Source organism: Panthera uncia (assembly GCF_023721935.1).
Source record: "Panthera uncia isolate 11264 chromosome A3 unlocalized genomic scaffold, Puncia_PCG_1.0 HiC_scaffold_12, whole genome shotgun sequence".
NCBI classification, from domain to species: domain Eukaryota; kingdom Metazoa; phylum Chordata; class Mammalia; order Carnivora; family Felidae; genus Panthera; species Panthera uncia.
Window position 1 is genome coordinate 30,244 of NW_026057579.1, and position 16,755 is coordinate 46,998.

Here is a 16,755-nt window from a genome sequence, read left to right on the forward strand (position 1 = left end):
CAGATCTAAGTATCTCTGATTCCAAAGTGTCTGTTCTTTTCAGTTATAGCAGGCTGCCTTCCTAGAAATGTTACAATATAACTTAATCAAGATATAAAGCAAAACCTTTGGGAAGCCTGTGTCATGGGATTTTACAAATGGAGAAGAATACTAGGCTATAGAACACACAGGTATAGCTCTTAGAAGGGGCAGAAGTAAAAGACAGTATCTTTCAGAATCATCCCTGAAGGGTTCCCTATATCCCCAGACACTGAGGAGCTTTCTCTATGGCATCCCTAATAAAAAGTATCTTGACAATGACAGAAGAACAAAGTCAAAGGATGCTGACAGATGATCAACAAATGATGCCAGGGGTTAAAAATAATTTTTTTTTTTTTTAAAAAACTCGGTTCAAGGTGATCAGAGAAGGGGGTACGAAAAACAAAACAAAACAAAACAAAAAACTAGGTTGGAACAAAAGGAAGTCAGATCATAGGGATGTACGTATTTTTTGGAAAATATACCCTGCAGTTTTCTACCTCTTAAAGGCCACAAATACCATCAGAAGCTGGACTGTGACAACAGGGTCTGTGCTAACAAGCGATACTGGATGAAAGGTATCCATCCTGTTCATTCAGAAAGCTTTTTCTCAGTGCCAAACAGGTAAGAAATACAGTATCTGTCAAAGAACTTACAAAATGTTACAAATGTCATATCTATTTGTATCACAATGAATAATAAATGGGTTGCTTAGCAACAAAAACTTCCTTTAAAAGAAAGCAAAAAAAGGCCCATGAAAAAGTCAAACTACCTACAGGAATTATGAAAACAGCTCTTCTCTCTATTTTGAGGTCGTGAAGTCAGCCATAAGAGAATTTAAAGCAAAAAGACTTTAAAATTCTTCTATAGAACATATGATTTTAACTATTTTTTTTTTACTCTTTAAAGTACAACACACTTAAAACATACATATACACATATAGTACAACCTATTTTCAAGTTTAAAGTAAAATGAAAATTCTGAATTTGAATTATGTTTTTTTCCTACATTTTAGGATTAAGAATATAAATTCACTTCAATTCGAAGTTGGTATTCTAAAAAGAGATTAAGTATAAATCTGTACTTTTAAAAAATGTGATACTTGAAAACATGTCTTAAAACTCTTTTAAGAATATGGGGAGGGATGCATCTTTTATCACCAGTACATCGGTCCCAAGTACTAAGTTTATTTCCTAGATTTTTTTATTAAATAGGTGAGAATTTATACCATCGTTTCTTTTATAATACTATTACTTTCCTATATATTCATGCAAGTGCAGAAAGAAAATGAAAGAATACACACTGACCTGAAATGAGCTCTCGAAAAAGGTAAAATCTGGGATGTGGAAAACACTATAAAATTTAACTTTACATGCTTTTATATCATCTGAAGTTTTACAATAAACAAATATTAATTTTGTAACACGGAATTAAAGTTTAGTTCAACATACTTTAAAAATGACTAAGAAAGCAGCAATTTGGGGAAGAGACTAGGGCTCTGTGATTTGTCAGTCTGACTTTAAAGCTCAGTTTGTTCACAGGCACAGCAAACTGCTTACCCTGAGCCATGCTAAGTCTACCACTTCTCAGCCACGAACTATGGGCAGGACCCTTAACCTCTCTGCATGTATCCTTGTCTTCAGAATGGGGATGGTGACAGCACCTGCACCTCACCGGTGGTGGCGAGGCCTGAATGAAGCAATGTATATAAAGCACGTAGCACGGTGCCTGGCAAAGAGCCCTTTCTCGGTAAGTGTTAGGGGGTGGAAGCTGACATCCTGGAGGAAGAGTAAGGAAAGGATTATAAGCCAAACAGAAACCAACCTCAGCACTCCTCCCCTTACCAGCTCATATGAATGCCTATAAAGAAAATGACACTGGCTGTGGGGAAGACATCCTGAGTCTGGGTGACTAAATCGAACCTACTGGTTTCTACGTTACTGGATTTTAAAATAGCAAGTGACTCCTGAAAGGGACACAATTAAGATCTCTATCCAAAGTGTGCTTGCTCTTCTCCTGCTTTTCTTTATTAGCAAACTCAGTACCATTAATTACCTCCTTCACAGTATTAAAGACTGGTAAGCCCAGATGTGTCTTGCCTCCTTTCCCTGGCGTGGTTCCTCCAACTAGTTGGGTGCCATATTCCAGTGCCTGCTGGCTATGAAAGGTGCCCTGAGGGGAAAAAAAGCACAAGACTCATGAGAAAAGACAGGCTGGGAAGCCTAAAGGCAATCTTCAGCAACTTGAAAAAGAAAAACAAATAGGTTAACTATTTCCCAGAATGGGATAGTAACATATATCCAGCATTCTCAACAACTTGCTAAACCCAGCTCTGAACCCTGAAACAATCCAGGCCTCTGCAAAGCCTAAAATAGGTGTTGTTTGGAGTCTTTAAAAAAAAATTTTTTTTAATGTTTATGCATTTTTGAGAGACAGAGCGCAAGTGGGGGTGGAGCAGAAAGAGGGAGACACAGAATCCGAAGCAGGCTCCAGGCTCTGACCTGTCAGCACAGAGCCCAATGTGGGGCTCGAACTCACAAACTGTGAGATCATAACGTGAGCTTAACTGATTGAGCCACCCAGGTGCCCGTTGTTTTTTTTTTAAAGGGGATCTCCCTTTATTCAATTTTCAAATTCGGCTGATGGTCAGAAACACCTGTGTGTTTACTTAAACTAACACCACTTTTTCACTGTTCCCCAGCTCCTGACGTCCTCAGATCCCTCATTTATGCAGTTTAAAATCCATGGTCAATCATTATAAACACACAACAACCTTGGCTCTCTCTCACTTCAACTTACACATCTAACAAAATCACAATCTTGGTTAAATCCAGTTCCCTACCTACTCTAAAATCATACATGTGCAGTCAACCAGTAGCTGGAGAAAAAAACGGAACCATGCTAACTGATCTCACTTCAAAATACTGATCACTAACCTTAAGGCAAGCTTTTAATGCTGCCCAGCCAACATCCCGTAGTTCCCTATCCATTCACTCTCCCTCTTCAACCTCAGCACTACAGACATTTGGGTCCCGTGGATTCATTGTTATGGAAAGTTGCTCTGTGCTTTGCACAATGTTTGGCAGCATCCCTGGCCTCTACTCAGTAGATTCCAGTACCACACCCTCCTCTCCACCCCACTCAGCTGTTGTGACAACCAAAAATGTCTCCATAAATTGAAAGACTATTTTTCACGAGGCTTCTAGGGCTCTACCTCCCCTGGTTGTCCTCTTCTTTCTCTCTCTCCTTAGACCTCTCTTTTGCATCTAAATTTGGCCCCTGAGGATCTCATCCCTTATAATGGCAATAATCCATTTGGCGACTCCTCCCATACACACACACACACACACACACACACACACACACCCCTCCATACCCAACCCAAACCTTTTCTTTGAGCTCCAAACTCACTGTCAACTGCCCACCTGACATTTCCACTTGGAGAACTAACTGGCAGGCATCTGAATGTGCTCAAAACCAAATTCCTGCCCACCCCCCACACTCCCCTCCCACTCCCCCCCATCTGGGTGAATGACAATTCCACTCCTAACAGATGCCAGATCAAAAGTACTGAAGTCATCCTTGATTCTCTTCTTCTTCTATCTCACATCAGACACATTATTGCCCTAACTTCAAAATATACCTGACAGTGTCTCATCCCTTCTACTGCTACCACCATGGTCTAAGTCACCATCAACTCTTGAAAGAATATTGCTCTTGGCTCCCTTTCATCTGTGGTCAACACGGCAGCCAGAATAATCCTGTTAAAACATAAGCAAGATCCTAACACTCCTCTGATCAAAACTCTCCGGTGGTTTTCCACTTCATTCACAGTCAAAACCAAACTCCTTATACGGGCCCGTAAGTCAATACTCGACCTGCATCCTCACATCGGAACTCCTTCACTGCCTGGCCTCATTTACTATTCTCCCACTGCTCATTTCACTCCAGTCACGTTGGTCTTGTGGCTACCACACACAACAGGTACACTCCTGCCTCACGGCCTTGCTGTCCCCTTTGCCTTGAATGCACTTCCCTTGATCCCCATCCACTTGCTTTGCTCTCACATCTCCCTTAGATCTTGACTCAGGTCAGGCTTCCCCTGACCACCTGACGTAAAATCCCCCCTTCCCCAACCTGAACACCACCACAACCCCACACACATACACACACTTCTACCTCTGGCTTATTTTTTCCAGAAAGCATTTATACTCTCTAACGAACCACATAATTTACTCATTGGTTTTGTTGCCATGTTTTTCTCCCTCCCACCACTAAATATAAATCTAAGAAGGCAGTGATTTCTTACTACTTTGTTCACTGAGAAATGGCACCTAAACCAACACAAGACATACAGTAAGCACTCAATAAGCAATTGCTGAAATTGAATGGATCTATATGGTCATTCCATAGAGACCTAAAAATGCTGACCCAACTACTCAAATTCTATTACAGGCATAATAATTGGGACTTCACAAGGGACTTCAGAAATTTCCTGATTCAACTTCTTCACTTTTCAAAATAGATAACTTAGACCCAAGCATGTTAACTAACTTGTCTAAAGTCAATGATGGAGTTTGAAAAGAACCACAAGCCAATGCTCTCTCTTTAAGCAGTGCTATTCAAAGTGTAGTTTGTAGACTCTAGCTGGTCTTCAGTGAGATAAACACAAAAAGAAAAAGAATAAAAAAATTACAAAAAACAAAGGAAACTGAAACAAAGGAAATTACAAAAAAAAAATTACAAAAAACAAAGGAAACTGGAAACAAAGAAAAATGAAAAAACAAGAAGAAAAAAATAAGTTAAAAAACAAAAATAAAAATGACAGTGTTTGCCAACTTTTATAGCAATATGATACTGTTGCAACTTTTCTTTTGCTAAAAATATTGGTCTGCATTAGATTGAAAACTAAAAGCAAACAAACACCCAAATTGGTCTTTCACTCTAGACCGCTTAAGAAGCACTGCCCTAGATTACTACTCTGTTAAACAAATTCAAATGGACTTATTTTTTAGTCCTAAGTAGGGCTAAAAGCTGTTAATAAGCTTATTTTCCTTAGTTTCCCCATTATCACCATCCACGTAAGAATAGAAATAGTTTTAGGAGTTCAAATCCAGTACCAGAAATTCCACCTACTGGAAATGTGCATTGTTGAAATCCACTCTGAAATATAAATATTCCTCATTCATATGTGGAACAATGTATACGCCAAAAAAAGAACTAACGAGACAAAACATAGATTTCCTATGAAGATAAACTCAAAATTTCAGACTTCATTGTTATCTCTATAATAACAGAATCTTAACTAATATGAGACAAGTAAGGTTCCCAATTACTTAAAAAAAAAAAAAAAAAAAAAAGTAAATGAGAAACAATGCAATTGCAAGTAACTGAAAGACACTGAAACCACCTTGGCTTTCAATATTTAGTCAAACCATCACTTAATTCAGGAAGCACAGATAGTTTCAAATATTGCTTATACCATGGACAACTGTTCTTTTAAAAAAAGGTCATAGGATAAGATGTCATAGGATCATAAAGAGTTTAGTAAACAAAAACATCATATATAATAAACTAATGCAGAGAATTTGGATTAATCAAACATTTGATTATATGCTAACACAATTAATATATACCCAAAAGAGGACTGAAAATGATTTTAATTGGCTGAGGAGTGATAAAGTGTACTTCAAATCTTAGGTGAGCATCAGCTTTCTTTTTTTTTAATGTTTTTATTTATTTTTTAGACAGAGAGACAGAGCATGAGGAGGGGAGGGGCAGAGAGAAGGGGAGACACAGAAGCTGAAGCAGGCTCCAGGCTCTGAGCTGCCAGCACAGAGCCCGACGCGGGGCTCGAACTCACGAACCGCGAGATCATGACCTGATCCGAAGCTGGACGCTTAACCAACTGAGCCACCCAGGCGCCCCGAGCATGAGCTTTCTTTAGAATACATATACATGGAAGTTAATACTCATAAAATTTATGGTTATCAGAATAAATAAATCAATTTTACCTAGGAACAAAATTTAAAGGTTTCGGGTGTTCCTTTTTTTTTTTTTTTGATGTGGATTTTTTTTTTTTTAAGATAGTAGAGGAATAGAAGAAAGGTCCAGTTATTTCAAGAAAATAACTCATTTTTGTGCCAATAACTTCAGAAAAAAAGTAAAAAAGCAAAAGGACATTTTATATCAAAAACCTTCTAACCAAGTTCATTTTTTAAAAAAAACCCAAACCTATGGAATTTTAAAGCAATTTGTAAGTACTTTATTTACTTTTATTTTTTTTATAATTTGTTTATTTTTTAAATTTACATCCAAGTTTGTCAGCATACAGTGCAACGATTTCAGGAGTAGATTCCTTAATACCCCTTACCCATTTAGCCCATCCCCCCTCCCACAATCCCTCCAACAACCCTCTGTTTGTTCTCTATATTTAAGGGTCTCTTATATTTTGTCCCCCTCCCTGTTTTTGTATTATTTTTGCTTCCCTTCCCTTATGTTCCCTATCTGTTTTGTATCCTTAATTCTTTAAATGGGTGAAGTCATATATTTGTCTTTCTCTGACTAATTTCACTTAGCATGATACCCTCTAGTTCCATCCACGTAGTTGCAAATGGCAAGATTTCATTCTTTTTGATGCCAAGTAATATTCCATTGTATATATATACCACATCTTCTTTATCCATTCATCCATCGATGGACATTTGGGCTCTTTCCATACTTTGGCTATTGTCAATACCTATAAACTTTGGGGTGCACGTGCCCTTCTGAAACAGCACACCTGTATCCCTTGGGTAAATACCTACTAGTGCAATTGCTGGGTCATAGGGTAGTTCTATTTTTAATTTTTTGAGGAACCTCCATACTGTTTTCCAGAGTGGCTGCACCAGTTCGCATCCCCACCAGCAGTGCAAAAGAGATCCTCTTTCTCCACATCCTTGCCAACATCTGTTGTTGCCTGAGTTGTTATGTTAGCCATTCTGACAGGTGTGAGGTGGTATCTCATTGTGGTTTTGATTTGTATTTCCCTGATGATGAGCATTTTTTCATGTGTTGGTTGGCCATTTGGATGTCTTCTTTGGAGAAGTGTCTATTCAAGTCTTTTGCCCATTTCTTCACTGGATTATTTGTTTTTTGGGTGTTGAGTTTGGTAAATTCTTTATAGATTTTGGATACTAACCCTTTATCTGATATGTCATTTGCCAGTATCTTTTCCCATTCCTTTTAGTTTTGCTAATTGTTTCCTTCGCTCTGCAGAAGCTTTTTATTTTGATTAGGTCCCAATAGTTCATTTTTGCTTTTGTTTCCCTTGCCTCCAGAACTGTGTTGAGTAATAAGTTGCTACAGCTGAGGTCAAAGAGGTTTTTACCTGTTTTCTCCTTGAAGATTTTGATGGCTTCCTGTCTTACGTTTAGGTCTTTCACTCTTTTTGAGTATTTTTGTGTACGGTGTAAGAAAGTGGTCCAGGTTCATTTTTCCGCATGTCGCTGTCCAGTTGTCCCAGCACCTTTTACTGAAGAGACTGTCTTTATTCTGCTGGATATTCTTCCCTGCTTTGTTAAAGATTAGTTGGCCATACGTTTGTGGGTCCATTTCTGGGTTCTCTATTCTGTTCCATTGATCTGAGTGTCTGTTCTTGTGCTAATACCATACTGTCTTGATGATTACAGCTCTGAAGTATAGCTTGAAGTCTGGGATTGTGATGCCTCCTGCTTTGGTTTTCTTTTTCATGATTGCTTTGGCTATTTGGGGTCTTTTCTGGTTCCATGCGAATTTTAGGATTGTTTGTTCTAGCTCTGTGAAGAATGCTGGTGTTATTTTGTTAGGGATTGCATTGAATATGTAGATTGCTTTGGATAGTGTTGACATTTTAACAATATTTGTTCTTCCTATCCAGGAGCATGGAATCTTTATCCATTTTTTTGTGTCTACTTCAATTTCTTTCATAAGCTTTCTATAGTTTTCAGTGTGTATTTGAATATTTAGGTATAATCCTATAGATCAAGGGTTGGAACACTATGGCTTGAAGGTATGGTCTGCCACTAGTTTTAAAACTGTTTTACTGGTATACAACCATGCCCATTCATTGACATATTATCTATAGCTGCTTTTGCTGTTATTACAATGTCATTGAGTAGTTGTGAGAGAGACTGTGTGGCCCACTAAGTCTAATGTTTATAATCTGGTCCTTTCCAGAATAAACTTGACAACTCCTACCCTAGATTACCAAAATGCCACAGAATAGACATGACAATTCTTTTAATTACAGAAAAATCATTAACTTTTAAATCACACACAAAAAGTCATTAACTGCTTTTATCTTGCCATATCTTCTTTTAAGAATGAAAGGGATACTATGGGTTAAGACTCATGGCTATCTTCTAATTGATTTGGTAGTATTCCTTTATTTTAAAAACATCTGCATCTATTATGATGGAACTATAAATTTGTATAAATGTTTTAAAGGGTAATTAATCAATAGCTATTAAAATTTTAAATACACAGAATCTTAACACTCAATTTTTCTTTTATGAATCTACTTTATAGGCATATAAATGTAGAATATGCATTACAGTGTAGAATGATAGGAAGGCAGGAAAGGAGATTCTTATGTTGCATCTTATTGTGGAATCACATTGCACATATGTTTAAAACTTTTGCAAATTCTAGGATGTAAGCAGGGGTAGGGAGAGACAATGAATAAGTGAATGAGAATAAATTAAAACACTTCAGGCAATTTTGCCTGCTAGCTCCCTTGAAGACCATTTGCCCAGAGAGAGTCCAAAATGAGAAAAGTAGGTGTGCTGATTCTTCCGCGTATCTCAGTTCCCAGGAGCCTCTCTGGGCATAAGCATTTCCCCACACTGATCTGTGTTTAACTGTGCATGTTTTTTGCAAAAGGCCTAAACACACGCCATCTACTTTACCTAGTAGTCAATTAAAGAAACAGTAATCTATTCCAGTGCTGGGGGAAAACCAGTGGTGTTAAACTGGCTGAAAGAGAGTATGCGGGTTTCTAACATCATGTGCTCCTGGGGAGGGACTGTCAAGGTAAGTTTAAACAGAGTTTTCATCTTATAGGCTGACTATAGTACCCAGCCCCACCACCCCCCACCACCAACACCAAGATATAATTCCATCGCTGTACTGTATGCTTTTCTGCAACAATCATATATTATAACTTTTGTGATATTAAAACATAGAAGAGAGTTTAAAATGTTTTTGTATATGTAGTATGCATCTTTATAAAACATCTTGACACGTACCTGCTTACCGGTGAAACCCTGGCAAATAACCTTCGTATTTTTATCAACGTAGAGATGTTTCCGGGAAGCTATATAGGAACAATGCCGAATTCCATTCTGTTGCCCTGAAAAGTAAAGAAAATATGACACATTATAATTTCTCCAAACTATTGGACCATGAATTGAACTTAGTGACACACACACACACACAAAAACAAACAAAAAAACACAACCACCCCAAACCCTCTAATACAGGAGCTATCTTGTGATCATGGAAACTTTAAGTGACACACAAAGACAACAGAAACAGAGAAACAAACAAAAAAGGACACTGTTCTCTTCTCCAGTATCCCCTCTACCAAGAACCACAATCTTGTATCCTTTTCTAAATGTATAAAGAAAAGCTTAAGTTTAGAATTTTCATTCCCCAAAGACAAATGGCTCAAATTAAATCCAGGGACCAGGTATCATTTGTACTAATAATGTTTGCTAAACAGCCACATGCTTTGCCCATTTTACTCAACCTTTTTTTTTTTTTAAGTTTCCTTATTTTTTTAGTAATCTCTACACCCAGTGTGAGGCTCGAACTCACAACCCCGAGATCAAGAGTCACATGCTCTTCCGACTAAGCCAGGCAGACGCCCCTTCCTTACCCAATCTGTTAAAGCCCAACATCTATAAATAACAGGTGAGTGAAGAGGCACACTTTGTTAGGAGAGCTTGTAAGAACTACTCTGCAAGTCATTCCCCAAAATAACATTAAATATTAACATTAAATGTTAACATTCAATCTTAAGTCAGAGATAAAACTTGTCTAATACACAACCAAAGGTTACTCAATTTGGTATCTTCTGATGTAAGACACCAGACCTTACATATAGAAGAAACAGAGAAAATGAAATAAATAAGCAGATGAGAGAAGAACATGTAAAAAATATCTAAGTTGTTTTCAGCAAACTACCTCAATGAAAACTGATAAATCTCTTTACTTACTAATACCAGCTCCCGTATTTCACAAGTCAGTAGAAAGTAAAGCACTGATGAAATAAAAGTGTGGGCTACTCTCTGACTACTTTAAAACCTTCATTATAGCCCCAACTTGCTGTCTCTGTGGCCCATCCCTGGCCCTTTTGAAGTGTCAGGCCATCCTCTTACCATTGAATTAACCCATAGAAGCTAACTCTAGAAAAGAACATCTTATGACATATTTGTCCAGAGTCTACTCCATGCTTTCTGTTTTGAATCGCTGCCTCTTGCCCTCCTAAATCCTCAGACCTTAGGTTCCATAAATCTGTATCTGGCCCTTTGGGTATCTCTTGAGCAGTCTTCAACTCCTGTGCATACCTCAGTTTCTAAAATCTTTGAATTTTGGAATCCCTTGTACCTCTAGGGAAGAGACAGGCCAAGATTCACCCTTCTCAACTGGGAGAGGAGTGTTCTATGTGCACACAGATCTGCTGGGTAACAGAGAGCTGCATTTTTGAACTGGAGTATGCTGAACGAGGGACCATTAGGGGGCACTGAGGGTCAAGTCCTGCCACAGTGGGCACAGCCAAGCACCTGAACCTAGGACAGCAGACCCTACAAAGGGAATTTGCAGCCTCAGGGCTCACCCTAGCCAGTGCTGTCACTTAAGACCCATTCTTGCCAATGGCTCCATTCTCACAACTGGAGACCCACAACCACTATACATGCGGAAGTATTCCCACTGCTATTCCTGACAGAATCTGCTTCACCAGTCCTTTCTATTCCTGGAATCTTCAATACATGGTCCACCATCAGGAATTTTCAGACAGGATAACAGATTCGATTACAAGATCAAATTATAAGATCAGGGTATCTGGAGTGCATACTTGCTAAAAGGCAATACTTGCTTTTTGAAGGTAAAGCTGGGCCCTCCACAAGAATTCTTATACTCAAGAAAGGAGAAATCAGACAGTTCACTTCTCCATCCACAGGAGCAGGAGTGGCCCTATCACCCCGAGAAAAGACAGGTCTGCCTACATCCATAAAGCATGGGCTCAACAGCAGAACAACTAAGATCACTATCTTCTTCTTCTTCTTCTACTCCAGACCTCCTAGATCTATGGAGCTTAACACTTCACAACCCAAGATCTCTGGTGCCCACAAAAACTGCATCAGAAAGTGTGATGAAGAGCAGCTGACCTTACAGTTTCCTAGCCCTTTGGTATTGCTCAGCCTGTGCAGTTGACCTTGACATTCTAAACCTCTGGTGAAGTCGATCTTGGGAGATCTGCCATGCATATGTGTGGGCATGTGTGTGCACGTGTGCATGGGATCTCTCATCTACTGTATGAGCCCACGCTCATATAGATGTAACTGCAGCTAAGCTATAATAGACTATCATGACCTTTGAGCCAAATCTAAAATATATGTTTGAACACAAGAAATTCCCGATATTTTGCCCTAACAAGAAACCTACATGATGCCAGACAAGGTGTCACCGGTACTGAAATGAGGATGCTAGAATAATCAAGCACATACCCTAGTTCTTGGAGTTGTCATCATTCATTTATTCAGTCAACACTGTGGATCACCTATGCCAAGCCACAATGCCAAGTATCAAGGATAAAGTGTTGAATAAGAGTCTCAGCCCTCAAGAGACCCACAATTCACCTGAACTGACATAAAGCGGGCCAGAAGTACAGCTGAAAAGTACTGTGGTAGGAACAGGCCTTGGACATCTGGGGTAGATAAACTCTCCTGTCCCAACTCAGTCTGTGTATATTGGGGGGCAGGGGAGGGTTTGGGGCTGGGAGGTCAGAGAGGATAGGGTTAAGGGATGGATTCCTCACTGGGGCTACCTCCAAAATGAGCCCCAGACTACCAGCAGTTCACACCTAAAATCTCTGCTACTTTATTGACTTCCAACCTCCTAAAGAAGTAGAGGGTTGTATGGTTCCCGGCAATGGCTGTAATCTCTCCGCAACTAAAAACTCTCTTCACATCTGCCCTAATTCTAGCCCATGCAACCCCTTGGCCTCAGATCATCTAACCAGACACGTGCACCTGCATAGTCAAGATCAACATGTCACAGGAGATCCCAGATAAGGAACCACTGACTACTATATGCCTCTTTTTCCAAAATACTTCTCCAGGACATGTAGGTCAACTGAATGAGAAATGCTAGCAATCAAACAGTCTCTGAAACTCAAAGGAAAACCTGAGGCGCCCCAGCAAGCCATGATAGTGGTACTCCATAATCACCAAAAATGCTCTTTTAATCCCAGAAACTCACCCCACCCCAGAGGAGCCTGCCCTATCTCTGGCCTTTTACACCAAGCACATTCTCCCAGATACCATGGCTGTGAGGAGGACCTAAGTACAGAGGCTGACTGTACTTCATAGTTCTCCTCACCTTCATCTGTGCCTCCTCTACAGCTTCAGGATGGAAATAATGCCAAATATGCTTATATTCCAAGCAAAACTCACCGAAGTCTTACTTCTATCATTCTTTTCCTCATCCTTTCCTACTTTATAATATCATGGCCCAGAATCGCAGGCTGGAGGCTCCCTAAGAAAGCAGCCTCTCCTCATCCCCACTCCTGAACCTCTTTCCCTTCCTTCCCACAATCCCACCAATCTCTTTCATTTGGCCTGGCAGAGAGCAAGCGACTAGCTGCTGTAAACATTAAATCTGTCAGACCAGCTCTATGCATGTTCTTTCCCTACTTGATTACCTCTCCACTCAAACCATCAATCAAACGCCCAAAGTAATGAAAAATAGTCTATTCTACTTCTGCTGAAGAAAGCAAAGTGGTTTACAGCACAGATCTTCAATTGTCCGTCCACCACTAAAAGGTGCTCAGTCACATTTTGGTTTTAAATGCGAACCTGACCTCTATAAAACTACCGAATAACTAGAGAAAGCGATTTCGTAAGGTTAAATCAAGAACACAAGGCATACACGAGTGGTCCCACCATCTTGCAAATACCTTTCACCTTTCAATTAAGAGAGGCAATGGTACTCAACTCCCTGAGAATTTCACTTGCATTAATTCATGTAAGTTCACATTTAAATAAAACATTGGACAGTGAGGAATCCTTAAGTCTTCACATGACATTCATGACTTGTGAATATAATGGGGCGTGTTTAGGGGATCTGAGATTAAGAAGAATGGAACCTGCAAACACTTTCATGTGGTATACAATACTTATGCCACACACTATGTACGGATGGGTGCACACAATCTGCTACTTTGTTTACTTCCTTATTTCTCAGAAAAATTATTTAAGGTTAAATTTAGTTCAAGATTATTTCAAGCACCATCTAAATACTTTAGAACTTCTAACTGTAAATGCCATGACTATAAGGCCTGTGTCTTGTATACCACAGTGTCTCCCATATGGTAAAGTGCCTTACAGAGTCGCGGTACAACATATGTTCACTGAATTTCAGGACAAGAGACAGGGTCTATAAAAAACACACCTCTATCAAGCTAAATGTCACAAGTTCCATCTCATTTTTCCTACTTAACAGGAAAGAAGGGGAGAAAAACCTACATCCATTTTTGTACATGCAAAGATCACAGGTTTCCCTAAAATTCTTCTAAATATTGCACAGAAGTCCAGCCCTAAATGCTGCTAGCAGTCCTCAAAGCTTTTATCTTAATCTAGTACAAATTCCATACTAACCTTTTTTTTTTTTATTAAAGCAAATAGAATCCAGATGCAGTAATGTGATGTAAATAGACTATTTCACAACAGGAAAAAAGAAAGAGCTTAAAGCAAAACATACCATAAGTAGAGATAAGGCAGTGACAGACCAGGAGTGTTTTCATAACACATTAACAGACAAGGAATTAACTTCAGCAACATGAAGCACCAACAAGGTAGAGACCAAAGCCTAACAGAAAAATGGATAATGGCCATGAACAAGAAACACAACTAAAGACAGACAAATGGTATATCAACAGATGATGAGTTACCTAACTTAACTAATGTTAAGAAAATGAGCATTTTAGGGGCACCTGGGTTGCTCAGTCAGTTGAGGGTCTGGATCTTGATTTCAGCTCAGGTCATGATCTCACGGTTCATGAGATCAAGCCCCAGGCCGGGCTCTGCACTGACACCACAGAGTCTTCTTGGGATTCCCTATGTCCCTCCCATGCTTACATGTGCACACCTACACACAGTCTCTCTCTCAGTCTCTCTCTCTCTCTCAAAATAAATAAATAAACATTACCGAAAGAAAGAAAGAAAGAAAGAAAGAAAGAAAGAAAGAAAGAAAGAAAGAAAATGAGTGATTTAAATTACATATTAGGGCAGCAGGAAGGCCTGAGGTTCACCACCAGGAAGAATTTCCCAATGGTGAAGGCTGCAGCTGCCACACCTTGGGCCATCTCCAGGGAACGTGGTGGTGATGCCTTCTCTCCAGGTCCTTAGAAATCGGGCGGCCTAACCTTGGGACTGCATCCCAGGAGTGTCTGAAAAGGGCTCTAAGGAAACAGAAAGGCCTAGGCTTGAGTTCATGCTCTGCTGATCACCAGCCATCGACCTGGGACAGATCTTTTGATCTCCCTTAACCTCAGTCTTCCCAACTGTAAATGGAATAACAGCTGCCCACAAGGATTCTGTGATGTTGTTATGAGATGATGCTTGTAAAATGGGTAGCAAAGTGGCCGGTATGCTCCCCAAACTGGGTTAACATCCTACATGAACACAAAGGTAAGTCATATAATTCATATTTTAAGTCCAATGAGAAATGTTTCATATATGTCCTCATGCATATCCTATATATGTTTATCTGTAAATATACTAATCCATGTCTACAAATATTATGTAGTATATACACATATACTTGTAACTTTTTACCCTATGAAACATTTTTAAAGGTGCAGCCTCACTGTGAGAAAAATGGGGATAGTAATATTATGTGCCTCATAGGCAATATGAGAATTAAATGAGTTCATAATATAAAGAGCACGTAGAATGATGTCTACGGTATAGCAAGTGTTATTTCACTCTTCGCTATCTATATCATTATGATTATCAATGCAGAATGAGAAGACCACACTGCTCTGAGGTGTTCTTTGTGCCAAGCTATCTGCCAGGTACTAGGGATTCAGAAGCCAACAAGATGGGCTCGGGTCCTACCCACAAGAAGAGTCCTACCCTGTAAGACAGCTAAACATTAAACAAAGAAACACAAAACTACATGAGTTGCACTGTAACAAAGGCTATGGAGGAAAGGGGCTGAGTAATGAGAGGGATGTGCCTTCAACAAGGGTGATAAATTTGTATCATCCAGTTAGCCACATGCTGAGTCCTCTTCCCCAAAGAGAGCAACCACATCACTTATGAAATGGCTGTGGGATGCATGATGAACCTATGGCCAGAGAGTGCCTGTCCAGATGGGACTCAAACCATAGCCTTTTTGACCACTCCCATGCTCCCAACCAATAATCAGAGACTCTGTTCATTAAAATACTCCTCTTCCAAATTACCTCACAAACTGGGTTCCTTGTTACTCATTTATTCATGCATGCACTTATGAATTTAATAAATGGATATTTACCAATGGCATATTATATATATGTATAAAATATATACACTATCGTGGTCCCGCCTATAGAACTTTATAGCAGAGTAACTCGGCAGCTAACTCCCAAACCCCAAACAATCCACTACTCAAATGTGAAATTACATATTCATTTAATATTTACTTACAAATGAAGCTTAGCTGGCCAAAAGTGCCATATTTCATCAAATCTAAAATACTACTGAAGTACTATTAAGAACTAATAAGAGAGAAAAAATGCTGCCAATTTATTGTAGATATGCTCAATTATAAGACACATCTCAATTTTAGAAATATTATAATGTAATAAAAGGGGGGGGCTATAGCAACAACACTCCTGTCCTTTGGTAAAACGAGACTGTTTTCCTATACTTACGGAAATTATTTTGAACATCCCCAATTATGCTTCTGTGGAAAAATGAATTTGAGGTCAGAAAATCACATTACTTCCTCATGGCTACGCTGGTACACTTAGATGAAGACCATTTCATATTTCTCAAATAGAGATTTGCTTCTCAGATGCAATGGCAACAGATACAATATCAGAAACATCACTGCTGAGGGTCCCCTTTCCCCAACTACACTTCCGAATATTTGCCTGATTCCAAAATCAGCTTACACAACTTGGCAAACACATGAAAAAGGCAGGTGGCATCTTTGAGCAGGGTAGTCACCTCAACAAAACAACAAGGCTGCCAAAAATGAAAAAAGAATGAAAATTAAAAAGAAAAAGAGGGGCGCCTGAGTGGTTCAGTTGGTTGAACATCCGACTCGTGGTTTCAGCTCAGGTCATGATCCCAGGGTTATGGGATCGAGCCCTGCATCAGGCACTGGCATTGGGCATGGAGACTGCTTAAGATTCTTTCTCTCTGCCCCTCTCCCCGGCTTGAGCTCTCTCGAAAGAAAGAAAGAAAGAAAGAAAGAAAGAAAGAAAGAAAGAAAGAAAGAAA

General features: G+C 39.3%; 1 protein-coding gene across 3 annotated transcripts in view; it reads right to left on the minus strand.

Moving 5' to 3' along the window:
* SUCLG1 (succinate-CoA ligase GDP/ADP-forming subunit alpha) overlaps positions 1 to 16,755 on the minus strand; it is a 54,727-nt gene that overhangs the window by 27,997 nt on the left and 9,975 nt on the right. For all 3 annotated transcript variants that reach the window (XM_049652035.1, XM_049652033.1, XM_049652034.1), the window contains exons 2-3: positions 9,286 to 9,389; positions 2,075 to 2,191 (exon numbers count right to left, since the gene is read on the minus strand). In XM_049652035.1, the coding sequence (XP_049507992.1) occupies positions 2,075 to 2,191; positions 9,286 to 9,389 (221 nt within the window). The remainder of the gene's footprint in view (positions 1 to 2,074; positions 2,192 to 9,285; positions 9,390 to 16,755) is intronic.